Source organism: Somniosus microcephalus, chromosome 13, assembly GCF_052327205.1.
Source record: "Somniosus microcephalus isolate GS21.2 chromosome 13, FLI_Smic_1.0, whole genome shotgun sequence".
In the NCBI taxonomy this organism is placed as follows: Eukaryota; Metazoa; Chordata; class Chondrichthyes; order Squaliformes; family Somniosidae; genus Somniosus; species Somniosus microcephalus.
This window is the reverse complement of record NC_140999.1, coordinates 134,578,210-134,594,636: the sequence shown is the minus strand read 5'-3', so window position 1 is coordinate 134,594,636 and position 16,427 is coordinate 134,578,210. Positions and strand designations below refer to the sequence as shown.

The 16,427-nt window shown below is 44.3% G+C and overlaps 1 protein-coding gene across 1 annotated transcript in view; it reads left to right on the top strand.

Moving 5' to 3' along the window:
* Nucleotides 1-13,915, top strand: part of LOC147108605 (docking protein 5-like) — a 171,135-nt gene extending 157,220 nt beyond the window's left edge. The window contains exon 7 of the mRNA XM_086005285.1: nucleotides 5,099-13,915. Coding sequence (XP_085861411.1) covers nucleotides 5,099-5,163 — 65 coding nt within the window. The 3' untranslated portion in view covers nucleotides 5,164-13,915. The remainder of the gene's footprint in view (nucleotides 1-5,098) is intronic.
* Nucleotides 13,916-16,427: the final 2,512 nt, after the last annotated feature.

Here is a 16,427-nt window from a genome sequence, read left to right as displayed (position 1 = left end):
TAGTGGTGTTCCGCAGGGGTCAGTGCTGGGTCCCCAACTCTTTACAATCTATATTAATGATTTGGAGGAGGGGACCGAGTGTAACATATCAAAGTTTGCAGATGATACTAAGATGGGAGGGAAAGTAGTGAGTGAGGAGGACATAAAAAACCTGCAAGGGGACATAGACAGGCTAAGTAAGTGGGCAGAGATTTGGCAGATGGAATACAATACTGGAAAGTGTGAGGTTATGCACTTTGGCAGGAAAAATCGCAGAGCAAGCTATTATCTTAATGGCAAGAAACTGGAAAGTACTGAAGCACAAAGGGATCTGGGGGTCCTGGTGCACGAAACTCAAAAGGTTAGTATGCAGGTGCAGCAAGTGATTAAGTAGGCCAATGGAATGTTGGCTTTCATTGCTAGGGGGATAGAATATAAAAATAGGGATGTATTGCTTCAGTTGTACAAGGTATTGGTGAGACCGCACCTGGAATACTGCATACAGTTTTGGTGTCCATAATTAAGAAAAGACATACTTGCTCTCGAGTCAGTACAAAGAAGGTTCACTCGGTTAATCCCGGGGATGAGGGGATGGACATATGAGGAGAGGTTGAGTAGATTGGGACTCCACTAATTGGAGTTCAGAAGAATGAGAGGCGATCTTATTGAAACATATAAGATTGTGAAGGGATTGGATCGGGTGGATGCGGGGAGGATGTTCCCGATGATGGGTGAAACTAGAACTAGGGGGCATAGTCTTAGAATAAGGGGCTGCTCTTTCAAAACTGAGATGAGGAGGAACTACTTCACTCAGAGGGTGGTAGGTCCATGGAATATGCTGCCCCAAAAAGCTGTAGAAGCTACATCATTACATAAATTTAAAACAGAAATAGACAGTTTCCTAGAAGTAAAGGGAATTAAGGGTTACGGGGAGCGGGCAGGAATTTGGACATGAGCCTAAGTTCGGATCGGACATGGCCCTGTGGGTAGCAGAGCGGGCCCAGGGGCCGTGTAGCCTGATCCTGCTCCTATTTCATGTGTCTAATTATGTTAGATTCAGCAGATGGTTCTGTGATAGTAGATTGGCGGTTAGGATCAGATCAGCCATGATCTTGTTGAATGGCGGAGCAGGCTCGAGGGGCCGATTGGCCTACTCCTGCTCCTATTTCTTATGTTCTTATGTTCTTATGCAACACCTGCCCATATACCTCCCCCCTTCCCACTGTCCAGGGCCCCAAACACCCCTTCCAGGTGAAACAGTGATTTACTTGTACTTCTTGCAATCTAGTATACTGTATTCGCTGCTCACGATGTGGTCTCCTCTACATTGGGGAGACCAAACACAGATTGGGTGACCGCTTTGCGGAACACCTCCATTCAGTCCGGAAGGGTGACCCTGAGCTTCCGGTCGCCTGTCATTTTAATTCACCACTCCATTCCCACTCGGACCTCACCGTCTGCGGCCTCTTGCATTGTTCCACAGAAGCTCACCGTAAACTCGAGGAACAACACCTCATCTTCCGATTAGGCACTTTACAGCCTTCCGGACTCAATATCGAGTTCAACAACTTCAGATCATAACCTCGGCCCCGATTATATTTTTATATTTTTTATCCACACTTTTGGTTTGTGACTTTTCCTTTTTTCCTCTCTCTCCCACATGGCAGCTGTCTGTCACTCTGCCGGCGCATTTCACACTTCATCTAGAGCCATTGTCTGTTTCTTTACCTGTCCTATTACTATCTCGTCTCACCTTGAATATCTCTTAATGTCTCTTCTTTCATCCCCTCCCCCATTTCCCAGCCCCAAAACTGCCTTTTGTTTCATTTCCTGCCTTTTCTCTCAGTTCTGCAGAAGGGTTTCAACCCGAAACGTTGACTCTATTTCACTCTCCACGGATGTTGCCTGACCTGCTGAGTTTTTCCAGCATTTTCTGTTATTATTTCGGATTTCCAGCATCTGCAGTATTTTGCTATCGTACCTTTGTTACTTTCTCTGTCCCCTCCTGACCCACTCTGCTTATTTTTACCCGAAACTCTGCTCTGCTCTAGAGCCTTGACATTTTCCTTGCTGCTTTTATATTTATATCTTTCCTGAATCCTCGCCCCTCCTTCATTAGTTGTCTATTGTTGTAACTTTATTGGAGTCAGTACATCTCGTAAGCACTATGCCTGAAGTGCAGTAATACATGCGTCAGCATATGACTTATGAGCTGCCTTCTCTGCGATGCCCCACAGTGTTAATTATAACAGTGTCACAACTGCCTACTAATATATTGCTTTTCCAGCATCTTTGATCAGTCAGTCACTTATCGAGGTTCTTCTTCAAGAGCAATAACATTGACCCAAGTTTCTTACTGAATTTCCTTCAGCAACGTATCCAGCTGCCTTGTTTTAAATCATTATAAATACAAATACTGTCACTTCTTCAAAGTTTGTATCTTGGTTGAAGAAGTTATAAGATTTTATTGGCTTTGGGATGGATAAAATAGTGCCATCGGCACTCCAAGTTGCAGTTAACAACTGATGTCCATCTTAAAGACTTCTTATGATTTTTTTTCTTTACCTTTCTATTTCTTCCCCTTTTTCCAGGTGTTGTGGAGCCATTTGCCAACTGAGGCCGAGAGGGAAGGTGAACAACCTGCTCCAGGTCTTCACTACTACCACCGGCTTCCATGACATGAATAAAACCAGCACAGAGACAAATCTCCCTTGAATTTTGTCTCCTATTGGTGGGCGTGCACATGTCCTCTGCCCAGTGTCTACATCAGAAATTAACAATTCACTGTGGAACACTTGTCTTGACCAGGGCCTTAACATTAGAGAGTAAAATGCATTCATACTTCAATGCGCTGTGCCGCCATCTTATCTCCTATTCTTTCAACTGTTGCACTTTTATGATAAATCTTCAGTCTTTCAGCTTCCCTCAGTGGTTAAGAGACTTTAACCAGTGAGTAACTAAGCCATACAGAGCAGGGAGGTCCCAGTTTTGATTCCTAATCTGTGCTGAATCAGTTGCTCTCAACTGGGTCAACAGTATGGGTGCTTCAGTTTGGCTAAACATTCCTTTGGTAGGGCAAGGAAAATTAATCAATACGCCAACTTCTGATCACCAGCCTGTTGAAAGTGTGTAAGTATGTGCATCAGATGGCTGAAATCTCCTCCTTTACTTGAATAGTGTGCAGCATATGAACAATGGTCACTTCAGTCATGTGCTGGAGAGCTTCCACTGCCTGTGGGGCCAGACCCATCAGTGGGAGTGAAATTGGTCTTTAGCAAAAGCGAGAAACGGACGAAATATATTAATGATGATCTAGACGAGGGAACTAGATGTAATATCTCCAAGTTTGCAGACGACACAAAGCTGGGTGGGCATGTGTGCTGTGAGGAGGATGCAGAGAAACTCCAGTATGATTTGGACAGGTTGGGTGATTTGGCAGATGCATGGCAGATGCAGTATAATGTGGATAAATGCGAGGTTATCCACTTTGGTTGCAAAAACAGGAAGACAGATTATTATCTGAATGGCAATAGATTGGGAAAAGGGGAAGTGCATCGAGACCTGGGTGTCCTTGTGCACCAGTTGCTGAAGGTAAGCATGCAGGTGCAGCAAGCGTTAAGAAGGCAAATGGTATGTTGGCCTTCATAGCGAGAGGATTCGAGGGCAGGAGCAAGGATGTCTTGCTGCAGTTGTACAGGGTCTTGGTCACCTTATCTGAGGAAGGATGTTCTTGCTATGGAGGGAGTGCAGTGAAGATTCACCAGACTGATACCTGGGATGGCAGGAATGATGTATGAAGAGAGATTGAGTCGATTAGGCTTATATTCGCTGGAGTTTAGAAGAATGGGAGGGGATCTCATTGAAACTTATAAAATTCTAACAGGACTAGACAGACTAGATGCAGGAAGGATGTTCCTGATGGCGGAGGAGTCCAGAACCAGGGGTCACAGTCTAAGGATAAGGGGTAGGCCATTTAGGACTGAGATGAGGAGGAATTTCTTCACCCAGAGAGAGGTGAACCTGTGGAATTCTCTACCACAGAAGGCAGTTGAGGCCAACTTATTAAATATATTCAAAAAGGAGTTAAATATATTTCTTAATGCTAAAGGGATCGAGGGATATGGGGAGAAAGCAGGGACAGGGTACTGAATTTGGATGATCAGCCATGATCTCATTAAATGGCAGAACAGGCTCGAGGGGCCAAATGGCCTACTCCTGCTCCTATCTTCTATGTTTCTATAGCAAATCAGCAGCGTGATATGAACATGCTGCCGATTCGCTATTGCTCTCTCTTTGCTTTCGCTGAGGACCAATTTCACCAGCTGTACCTTTAAGGAGAGGTGGAGGGAAAGAGAGAAGATAGGTGGGGGAGGGGGGAGGGGAAGTGTTTATGCTAGCCAGTGCCAAGGTCTAAAGCACAGGGTGACCAGCCAACAAGGTCTCAGAGAGAAAAAATACAGTATCTTCATTCATTACAGTCTCAATGTTTGAGCAATTCCCAGATACAATCTGCTTCTTCTCTGTGGTTGAAAAAGTCCTTTGAAAAATACCTTCAGATGCGATTACGGCCTGGTCATCACTCCTGAGTACCTAATGCTTTCTGTTCTTCTTATCCAACAAGTATTTTTTACATGTCTTTTAAAGTGCTCTTCTGAAATGTTTCACCTGGAGGTATGATAATGTCTAAAGTTTTGACAGCACTTTAAAACTTGGTTGTCTTCGCTCACTGAAATTGATTGAATGAACAATGAAAGTGTTGGGTTCTGCTTTGGTAGGAACATGATTAGAATGTAAAGGTTGACAGTGTATTCAAAGTTATTTTGCCAACAGTCACCACAATTTTCCTTCATATATATATCTGTCCAAAGATTGGATGATGTCTTTGTAGGATAACAAATGAATTGTGATACAAAATGGATTGATGTAAAAAAAAGATTCTATCTAAGGAAAGACTCACATTGTGAAATTGTAAAGGGAATTTGATATAAAGAGGTGGTCATTAATTATCCTGTTTAATTCAAATTAGGATTCATTCGATTACTTTTTTGTTCTTGTCTATATTTAATATTCAAAAGTCTTTTTTCCACCCCCCCTCCCTTTGTTCTTTTTATTTAATCAGATGACTCATATCCAGTGAGGATTCCACGTGCAGAAACCATCCCCAGTTACAGCTCACAGCACTGACAAAAACTTCAGAAAGCTGGAACAGTTTCTAATGGCTGTGCTTCAAACTGTGGCACTGAACTTGCCCAATGAAACAAGCAAGAGGAATGCTGGGCGAAATGGACCGGGGTTTGACCGATAATTTGCAATATCTTTTTTCTTTTTTAAATTCGTACTTCCTCTTCAAGAGTTGGGGTAACTAAAAGGGAAGAAGGATTGAACTGAATGCACAATGAAAGGAAGGTTTGCTTTATCTAAAGCAGATATAAGCTTGTGTTCCAAGGTCATTTCCAACCATGATAATCAGAAGTACTTTTGTTAAGCACTAAGTTTCAAGATTGTGCTGATTGGTCAGCAGCATTATAAAATTAACTACATTTTTTTTTATTAACCATCAGTTAATCACCTGCCATTAAACCATGGCACTGTATGGACATGTGGTTGGTTATTTAGGTGCTGCTTACAGAGGATTGCAGATACGTTATTTTCACTAATGCACACGGGTTCATTTTTAGGCTTTAGTAAGGTGCAACACGTCATTTTGTTGGGCTTTTCCAGGTCTGTCTAAGGTGCACAAACTTGCATTACAATGGTGTTGCTCTGGCATCTGTTACTGCTTTGTTATTTTTTTTGGAACACAATACAATAATCAATCCAGCAATGGGAACTCATTTAGAGGAATAATTCATGAGGTTCAAGACTTTGCAAAGTGAACGGAATGTACAAGTAAATTGTAATAAGAAATGTGTGAAAGCTTTCTAGGTGGTTACAAGAAAATGGTTCTGGATTTGTACTATGTCTACCATTTATATATCTTTGCTTTCAGTCATTAGCTGGGCAGTTGACATGGGTATTCGTTAAAACAGGATGTAAATGCTGAATGTGACCTCACTAATTCAAAGTATTAACACCAGAATAAGGGGAATGAATATCCTAAATGTGGCAGCCATATTGAATGCGTTACTTACTGAACTGTGGGGAACCAAAATGCTGTTCACTTTTAAACTAAACATATGAGTAACTATTAGTCATGTGAACAGGTTTGTTTCACAAAGAACAAGAAGAGAGATCAGAGGAACAGCAAGTGGAATTGTTTGGTGTGATAAGAAAAAAACTGCAAATACTGAAAATCTGAAATTTTGACTGCACTCTCAAAGGATTACTTTATAATCCTCTTTTAGGGTGAATTAATTCTGATTCCCAACTTCTATATACGTTTCTGTTGTTTTAAGATTATTTTATTAATTTCCAGCTGTTCTGGCTGTATTTGTATTATCTTACGGCCTGCTCTAATTCTCTCGACAGAAGTCATTGCTCAAAGTTCAACACTTGACCTACCATAGTGCAACAGGAAATTTCAATTCTAATTGACCCCATGGGGGTAATTCCAACTTACCACCCCCGGGTGAGAAATGGACAGGATTGAATTAGATGCCTGTTTTACACCCCACCTGATCTGCTGGGTGACTGATCTGTACCCGCCAGTTTTACGTAGGTTAAGTTAGGTTAAACGCTACCTCTTTCTGTCAGTTCTGTGAAGTACCTGGCAGAGAAGACACTATTTAACAACTAATGGAGGTCCTAGGGTGAGACCAAATTGACCAGCGGTCAGTGAAGGCCTGATATCGGAAAGGTACAATGGCCAATCCTACGCCTGTCTCCCCATAGTGCCCCATGATTATGTAGCACTCATAGGGGTAGAATTTCATCTGAGCCAAAAACCGAGAGGCCCCAAGTTGGGCCTCAGTCCTCAGCTAAATATTCCGGGTGAGCTGCCGGTGCCTGTCGAGTCTCCAAGTAGCTTGCCCTTCAGGAGGATTGAACTTTAGGCTGCTTGCCTCTGTGCCACTGTTCTGTTAAACCTCTGTGCCACTGTTCTGTTAAACACACAATGTAAAATTTAACTGTTAATGAAACATCATTGCATCATAACATCACAAGTCATTTGTGACTGGCATAAAATGGCTGACAGCACATTTTTGTATTTTCTATCCCCAAAACAGAATAGTTCTTCCATTATTTTATTTGGGACAATGCATGACCAACTCTTACAGCTTTCCTATGTGCATCGATTGCAGCTGGAACTATATTCATAATAAAGTATCCAGGTTATCCATAGAAACACCTGACTGCAAAATTATTGACAATTGAAACAATAGCCCCAATTTTAACCTAACCAGCCCGGCAAGAATGGGGCACGTTCGGGTCGGATGCCCGATTTACACCTACACACTGTATTGGCTTCAGTGGAGCATTAAATTGGGCAGGGTGTAAATTGGGCATCTGACCCAAACCTGTCCCGTACTCACTGAGTGGGTTAGGTCAAAATTGGGGCTAATGAGTTACCAGCCCCAATTTTAACTCCAGGTGGATTTCCCGCTCAGGCCCGAGTTAAAATTACAGTCGGGTCTCAATAATGTCATCGGGCCCCAACATGCATATATGAAGAAGGACCCTATTGGCTCTGGGTGCATGTCCTTGCTGCCTGCACAGGAGAGCAGGTTAAAATTGCAGATGTTACAATCAACGTTTCCTTAAGGTGCGTGGCAGCGCACCGATCGGGAGGTCCAGCGCAGGCCGCTCTCCAGCTGTTGCTGCTGTAAAAATTTAAAGGACTGCGCACGGGGAAAAAAAATTAGAGGGAACATTAGTTGCGATCATGGCGGCTTTGGACAGTTAAGAACTAGGGCGATTTTAACAGCCTACACACCAGGTTTCCGCTGAGCAAGTAGAGTTAAAATCGCCCCCACCGCCTCAGAAAACAATTCCAGTTGCTCAGCTACTCTTATATTATATTTGCTAGTTGCTATTAATTCTCTTGCTAGATCACTGTGGCCTGGTATTTTTAATGGTTTCCTGTTTTTGCCAATAGAACCCCTTCCCCGAATGATCATTTCTCACTGATGCTTAAAGCCTGACTGCAATTCTGCTTACACGCAGCTCACAAATTGCCGCCTCTTCACTTGTTCCAACAGAACTCACTGCTATGTGGACTCAATTGCTAATTAGATGCTGATGACTGCCAATGCTCAGCCTGTCCAGCAACAGAACTAACCACTGGAGAGTTCCAGGAGATTGTGGACACAGTCTCTTGAGGCTTAGCACAAGGGGTGTTCAAGTGAGATAACTACGTATCAAAGAGAGAAGAAATTGAAATCGCTTATTTAATTTAGTGAGGAAATTTATGAGCAAAGACAAATAATATTTGATAAGTGAAAATCTAGCAATTCTGTTATACCATATTATCTTTGATTGGTGTATCTAGAAACGTGATTTTAAAAATTGATTGATCAGATCAAAATGGTTTGGCACAGCGTAGCATAATTAAAAATTAACACCTCAAAAGTGCGTTTACATCTGCTGTCATGCAAATTAGCAGCAAAATGGTGTTACGGCAACATCGTTTTTGAAGCAACTGTTCCAGGGATGTAGTCTGGCTGAAAATTCCCCATGGAAGGAACAATCCCACCTTCCCTGCAAGTGAATTCTAAACAAACACAAACAGCAACTGCTCAAAAGAACACTCACTTCCTATCCAGAACATATTTAAGCAGTAACAGTTGATGGGATCTTTGCTTATCAAGGGTAAGCTAAGTGATCTCTTGCGGTGATCTGTCATTGGTGAGAATATTAGAAATTACATGAGTTCCAGGACTCTACAGAATTGCACTTTTTAGGCAGCAAGTCATGCTACCTGCAGCAAGTGTAGAAATTCACTGGATATGTCACAATGTTACACCATGATTTGCCCCAGTCATGGGTTTATCACACTTGAGATTGTTTCTATATGAAGAGCAAGCAAGTATTAAAATGGACCCAAGTGTATGATTGACACAGTACTTTGAAATCATGGTTGCCATTGGATTATGAGGCTCTGCATTTTGCTTATTTGAAGTAATAATTTTGAAACTATTTCCCATTGTTTCTGTTGCTTTGATGCAGAACAATGAAAATGTCAGAATGAACCTACACCTATCTACCCATTTACAGACATTCTGTGCTAATCTGAATCCACCTTCACCCTTGCTAGTAATGCAATGTTAATAATTCCTTGAGAGTTATTCACGTAATATTACCATCTTGATCTAGTAAGATTCCTGTTATTAATAGTATTTTGTATTCAAGATAATTGTGCATAATAATAAACCATTTAAATGAGGAAGATATACCTTCAATACACATTCACAACACCATCAACTTGCAGTGACATAATTAGTGCACTAGGGTTAATGAACATAAAAAATTACACATCTGTGTTTATAGTGTTTCTAACTAGCACCAAAAGAAAGCTTGTCCCTCCCAACTATTTTTTACTTTACTTAAAAATTCTGAATTTTAAATTATTTTCAGGAGGATTATTCACCCCTCTAGCAGATTTCATTGAGTTAGATTGGTCATATTTATATATAAAAATGTTTTACCGAGTACACATTTTGTCCATTATATTGCATCATCGCACCTGTGCATATGCAAATTTCTGTGTCACGCTTGCATCTGATTAGCTTTAATGTTTTGTATTCGTAAAACAGTAGCAAATTGGAATTGAAGATGTAGGGAATGTACAAGGACATTAGGTAGAAAAAATACCAATGAGGAATCACTATGGACATTTAAAAAGAATGAATGAAGCATAAGCAGTCAGCAAAATCTACCAATAAAAGAAAGGATAAGCAGACTCATTCGAATAGTTCCACATCTTTTTGAAAGTTCTTTTGGCCTTCATCTTATTTTCTCCATTAAAGTTACCTATACAATAGTGTTTCCTGTGTTTGAATTGTCCAAATCAAAATTTTCTGCCAGAGTAAGAAGCCTGAGTCTGGAGTTCATGTAGGTTCCCAGATGATCACTGTCAGCTGAAGAGACTCAAGTTCACCAGCTGCAATACTAGCATGCACATAGCTCTGCATACAATTTCTACAAAGTATTATGATTGATAGTAAAACTTGCCACTCACAGGGGTTGCTCGGACTTGCTGTTTATAAGTCCCATTCCCTCCAATGAAAAATTGCTAAGAATAACAACTCCCTCCCTCCTCCCGCACAGGGAAACATAATCCAGTTTATTCTATTCATGGGAATGGTTACAAACCGGATAAAGAATTACATTTTTAACAATAGAAAATTCCAAAGTAGAATCTTTATATTTTGTAATGTATTCTAAATGGTCATCGCCATTCTTTCATATGTTTATACTGAGAATTCAAAGAGAAAAGGCAGCAACTTCTGAAAGGACTGTATCATTATTCAAATTTGGAGAGAGGTTCTGAATAAACATCCTGAATTTAAAATGTATTATCAACACGGTTCTGCTTCAGTACCATTGCAGGTATTTAGTATAGAAAGAACGACCTGCATTTACATAGCACCTTTCATGACCTCCGAACATCCCAAAGCACTTTACAGCCAATGAAGTACTTTTTTTAAAAATTATATTCTTTGTTGTAATGTGGGATAGAGAAGGAAAGATGTAATTAAGCTAAACTTTTTATATATTTCTTATCCTTTTCCATAAAAAAGCCATGCCCTAAATAGATGGATAGTAAAGAGCTGCTGTCCTATGTTACATGCAGATATTTATTTCTATAACGATGGTATTTACTTATCTACCTACAGTGGGTGAGGAAAACACTATTTTTCACGAATGAAAACAACTAATACTTCATTGCTTTTGGGGCGATCTTTGCCAAACTGCTTTCCAAGTTCTTTCACTGGAGATGAGCACCTCCATCCATTGTAACAGCATAATCACCTGCTCATCATAATCACTTACTCATCATAAGCAATGTCATGGGAGATCTGCCTGTATTTATAATATGCAAACTTTACCTATGCATGCACTTCCTGCCTGTCACACGCCGGGTGTCACATTTCCTGTGTCACACCTTAGCCATCACACGTGTGATAGGCAAAATTAATTGTAATACCTGCACTGACTGGCTCAAATTGTGTATGCACATATCAAAGTCAAATTACAATTGAACAGGTAGACACCATGCCAATTTAATATAAGAAAGGCAGATAGCTGAACTTCCCGTGAAAACTGAAGATTTATAAAAATAATCAGCCCTGAATGATCAATCAGGAGAGTTTACCAATAAATGAAAGGAAGAGGTGAACAAATCAAATTGACCAAATTACTTTATGGAAACATAAAATGGTAATTTTCCCCCTGAGCCTGCCAAGAAAACTGGCTCAAAATAAGGTTTGTAACATAATAAGAGTAAAGAAAATTACATGTAACATGATTACATTTACCTATAAAATTGACCTTTATGTCTTTTAGTATCTTCATTAATGTTTTCATACCGTGGTCTTAGTTTCTGTCCAAATCCCAGGATTGCAATTGATAATTCCTCCCACAGCTATCACTCTGTCGTCTGAAGAGAGTTAAACCAAATATAGCTGACTGACAGTTGGCAGGGAGAATATCCCATGAAACATCACTATGAATCTCTTAATCCAATGTAAGCATTCATTTTCTCAGCTTGTAGTAGTATTCATTTGTATGTTTTTGGAAGTGATTTCAAAGTAATCTGGATAAAGTATTTCAAAGGTTTTGAGATAAAAACATTTACATGAATGCTATTAGTGTGTTTATATTTTACTCAAGTTGGGGAGGCAGTCTCATGAGAATGCCAGACACATACACGCAAGGTATAATTAACATCAGTGCTTTGTTTGCATACACAATTCAAAAATTATTATTTAAAGGTACTGAGAATGTGAACAGAACGATTGCAGAAAAAACACTCCTTTTCCTCAATGCAAAAGCGATTCCTCCTGGTATAACTGGATTTCTTACTCTCTTTGTTTTCACAAAGGATTTGAATTACCAGTTGAATTTGGGTTTATAGGTAAAGTTCAGAGAAAGGCTACGTCTCAGAGACATGCAAATTACAAAGAGAAGGTCTGGGTGGGGGAATTCCAAAATGTTGTTTAATTAGAAATATTTGATTATGTAGCCGTGCAAGCAATTAATTCATCCAGCTCAGTGCTTAAGGGAAAACAACTTCTTTGAGCAAATATGTTTCACAACTGTTCCCAGACCCTGAACCATGCCCCTCCCCCCCACCAAATCCAGTATTTTCACACCCAGGCCGTTCCCTCACCCATTGCTGCCAGACCCTAGCACTCTATTTCCAGAGCTTGACAGACACCAGGGATCCCCCATGAGGGAAACCCAACATTGCACGCCCACTAGTTATACCAAGTGTCAGGCTTTCTCTTTACAGTGTGGTTAAAGCAAACTAAGAAAGAATGAACTTGCATTTATATAGCGCCTTTCATGACCTCAGGATATCCTAAAGTACTTTACAACCAATGAAGTACTTTTGAAGTATTGCCACTGTTGTAATGTTGGGAAATGCGGCAACTAATTTGCTCACAGCAATGTCCCACTAACAGCAATGTGATAATGACCAAATGATCTGTTTTTTTTAGTGATGTTGGTTGAGGGATAAGTATTGGCCAGGACACCGTGGAGAATTCCCCTGCTCTTCTTTGAAGAGTGGCTATGGGATATTTTACATCAACTGAGAGGGCACACGGGGTCTAGAGTTTAATATCTCATCTGAAAGACAGCACCTCCGACAGTGCAGCACTCCCTCATTACTGCATTTAAGTGCCAGCCTAGATCATGTTCTTAAGTCTCTGAAGTGGGGCCTGAACTCGTACCTTCTGACGCAGAAGCAAGAGTGCTACCAACTGAGCCACAGCTATTAAACTTCATGACCACCCCGCAATGCTAATAAGCCCAGGATTCCCCTATCTGGGGTTGCTGAACCTGAGGACACTCACTGTAAGTGTTATAAAACTCCCAGGAATGTCCTGTTTCAATGTTACACCCCATTAGACCCCTGGGAAAGCTGAAGACCTGCTCTCTTAGTACTTCCAAACTCTAGTACCCCACTCCAATTCTACCAAGCTCCAAGACCACCCTTAGAGTCATAGGCCTAGAAATTCAGTTGTTTGCGCCAGCCGCTAGCGCCTTAGGAGGAGGAGATGTGGGGCGCTAAGCGGCTAGCGCCCGGGCGCAGCGTGATCTGCGCGTCTCGCCAACTTCAGTTAAGATTTAGCGGCAGCACAAAGCCTTTGCGCGCGCTCATCTGCGCGCACAGATCCTGACGTCATTTCATCGTGCAACGCCCTCTGTGCGCCCCAAACCGGAAATTCAGTGGCGCCGGCCTATTGTGCGCCTGGCGCCCCTAGCGACTGGTAGAGGGGAACGGTTCCCAGTCGCAGCGGGGCGCGGGGGGCGCAAATTAAAGGGCACTCCTCCTGCAGTAGAAATGGCAGCCATTTTGCAACACTCCTTCTTTGAGAGAGACGGATCTTTCGAGAGAGACAAAGGTAGGGAGCTTTCTGGTTTGGCTCAACACTCGCACAGGTACTTGTGGCTTCAGGCCACAGCTTTGCACTTGTCTTTAACTTCAGAGCCATAGCATTGATTGGAAACATATAATGGGGGCTGCAATGGGTGAAAACGTTGGGCTTCTCCATTGCATTCAAAGGGTTCAGAGACGCCGTGAGAGAGTGCCAGTCATGGCCAGACGCAGAAGGGGCAACAGGCGTCGGCAAAGGAGGCCTTACCCACCCAGGGTATACCGCCAGCAGTTCTCATATCTGAACATGTCTGACGAGCAGTGTGTTCGGAAGCTGCGATTCCGAAGGGCGGTGGTCACTGAGATCTGCCACCTGCTTCGCGGAGATCTGCAGCCGCAGCTGAGGAGCAGGACGTCTCTGTCGGTGGCAGTGAAGGTGACGGTGTCTCTCAACTTCTATGCCACTGGCTCCTTCCAATCCGCTACTGGGGACATTTCCAACATCTCCCAGTTTGCGGTACATTGCTGCATCCGCCAGGTGACCAATGCCCTTTTCAGAAGGAGACGTCAGTTCATCTCCTTCTCCACGGCCGTTGACAAGCAGCAACAGCGTGCAATGGGCTTTGCAGCATTAGCGGGCTTCCCCATGGTGCAGGGCGCCATTGACTGCACGCATGTGGCTTTGCGGGCACCTCTAGAGAATGCCGAGGATTACCGCAACCGGAAGGGCTACCATTCGCTCAACGTGCAGTTGGTGTGTGACCACAGGCAGCTCATCCTAGCTGTCAATGCCCGCTTTCCAGGCAGCAGCCACGATGCCTTCATCCTGCGCCAGACTTCTGTGGCAGACATGTTCCAGGCCCAGCCTCACCCACGAGGATGGCTTCTCGGGGACAAAGGCTATCCTTTGTGCACCTGGCTGATGACCCCGCTCCGTGCGCCCAGCACCCCTGCTGAAGAGGGATACAATGACAGCCATCAGGCAACCAGGAACATCATTGAGCAAACAATCGGCGTCCTGAAGCAACGGTTCCGCTGTCTGGATCGTTCCGGAGGAGCCCTACAGTACTCACCTGAGCGAGTCTCCCATTTCGTTGTCGTGTGCTGCATGCTGCACAACCTGGCTATCCGCAGGACTCAGCCACTGCCACCAGACATTGGAGGACCACCAGAGGAGGAGGAGGACCAGCACAGGAGGGAGGCAGAAAGTGCAAGGGCCGCCCGTCGGCGGCTTATTGCACGTCGGTTCTAGGCCCCCTCTCAGGGAATGGCTTGTGCCAATGGAACAAGATGAATGTAGCTGCTCCACAAGCCCTCAGCCGAGCAGGGCAACCAGGACTTCCAAAAGAAAGCATGGACAGTGCGATTTAAGAACATTTATTACTTTGATACCTCTGTGCCCTTCCCACATAACAAACTAATGGAGAGAAGCCCCCCGCAAAAACACAAATAGACCAGTCTCGGCCTTTACAGAAACACAAATAGACCAGTCTCGGCCTTTACAGAAACACAAATAGACCAGTCTCGGCCTTTACAGAAACACAAATACACCAGTATCGGCCTTTACAGAAACACAAATACACCAGTATTGGCCTTTCCAAAAAAACAAATACACCAGAATCGGCCTTTACAAGTGAAACAAAACATTTGGCCACACCTTCTACTTTTTCCCCTGCGAGGGTGATGCGTTTCGCATCCGTGACTGGCCCCTGCCCGCCCTGCAGCTCCTCCTCAATGGGACCTCAGTGGCTGCAGCAAGGCTGGGGGAAGGCTGCTGAGGGTCAGATGGCGAGACGGCAGATGCCCTTGGGGGTCGGCCTGGACCAGCTCTGGGCCTGGAGGGGCCGGCTGCTGACTGCTGCAACTCTGCTTGGGCGGCAGCAGTCTGTCCAGCGGCTGGTGGCAGCTGCAATGGAGGAGTAGCAGTTTTGGCTGCAGGAATGCTGCCAACCTGACAGGTCACAGGTACTCCCTGGTCGCCTGAGACATTGACACTCGCACAGGCCAGCACTGCAGCATGCGCAGCAATCTGCTGAAGCACAGACTGCTGGGCTGCTGCGGCGCGGCGAGTGCCCTGGCGATGCCTGGCCAATCCAGCGAGGGTGGCAGCAGTTAGTGCCCGTGTGGCCCTGGTCTGTGTCCGCATGACACCAGCCAGTGAATGCACGGCACGACTGAGCACTTGGCTAGAAGCCACCTGTGCTGCCGCGAAGTCCTGCAGACTCCTGTCCTGTGCTGCACTGAGTTGTTGCAGACTCCTGGCCTGTGCTGCCCCGAATTCCTGCACACTCCTTGCCAGTGACTCTATGGAGTCAGGCATCCTTGCCACTGCAGCCATGAGCTCAGTGTGCCTGCGCTCAGCCTGGGCGGCCATTTCTGCTAGGACTCGCACCACCTCTGCACTCACCGTAGCAGGACTGGAGGCCGCACTCACCCTCCGGGGAGAAGGCCGCCGAGCTTCCCCACCCCTCCCGCGTTGCTGCAGCCCGCTGGGCTCCGGAGCTTCACTCTCCTCCGACCCTTCCCCCCTGCTCCCCTCCAGGGAAGACGTGTCCCCATCATCGCCATGGGCTGCCTCGGCTGAGGGTGGCACTGATGGTCCGGCTTCCTCTTCCTCTTCCTCCTCCTCGCCCTCTGATTCACTCACAGTGCCAGCTTGAGGGCCCGCCTCCTCACCTGGCGATTCACCATCTGAAAGCAGGGAAGCACAAGAGTTGCTTTAGAGGGAGGACAGTGCGGCAGCGAGGGAGGCATGAGTGCTGCTATGCACTGCATTGGTCCGACAGTGGCAAAGGATGCTGTTCTGAGGCGCAAGTGGAAAGAGAGAGGTCAAAAAGGTGATGCCCTTACCATTGGGGCCCACAACAGGGTCGGCATCTCCACTGGCGACGGGGCCAATCAGCCGGCCTGACATAATGCGCTCCACATGCTGCTCCAGGTCGGAGAGCTGTTTGAGGTCAGGATG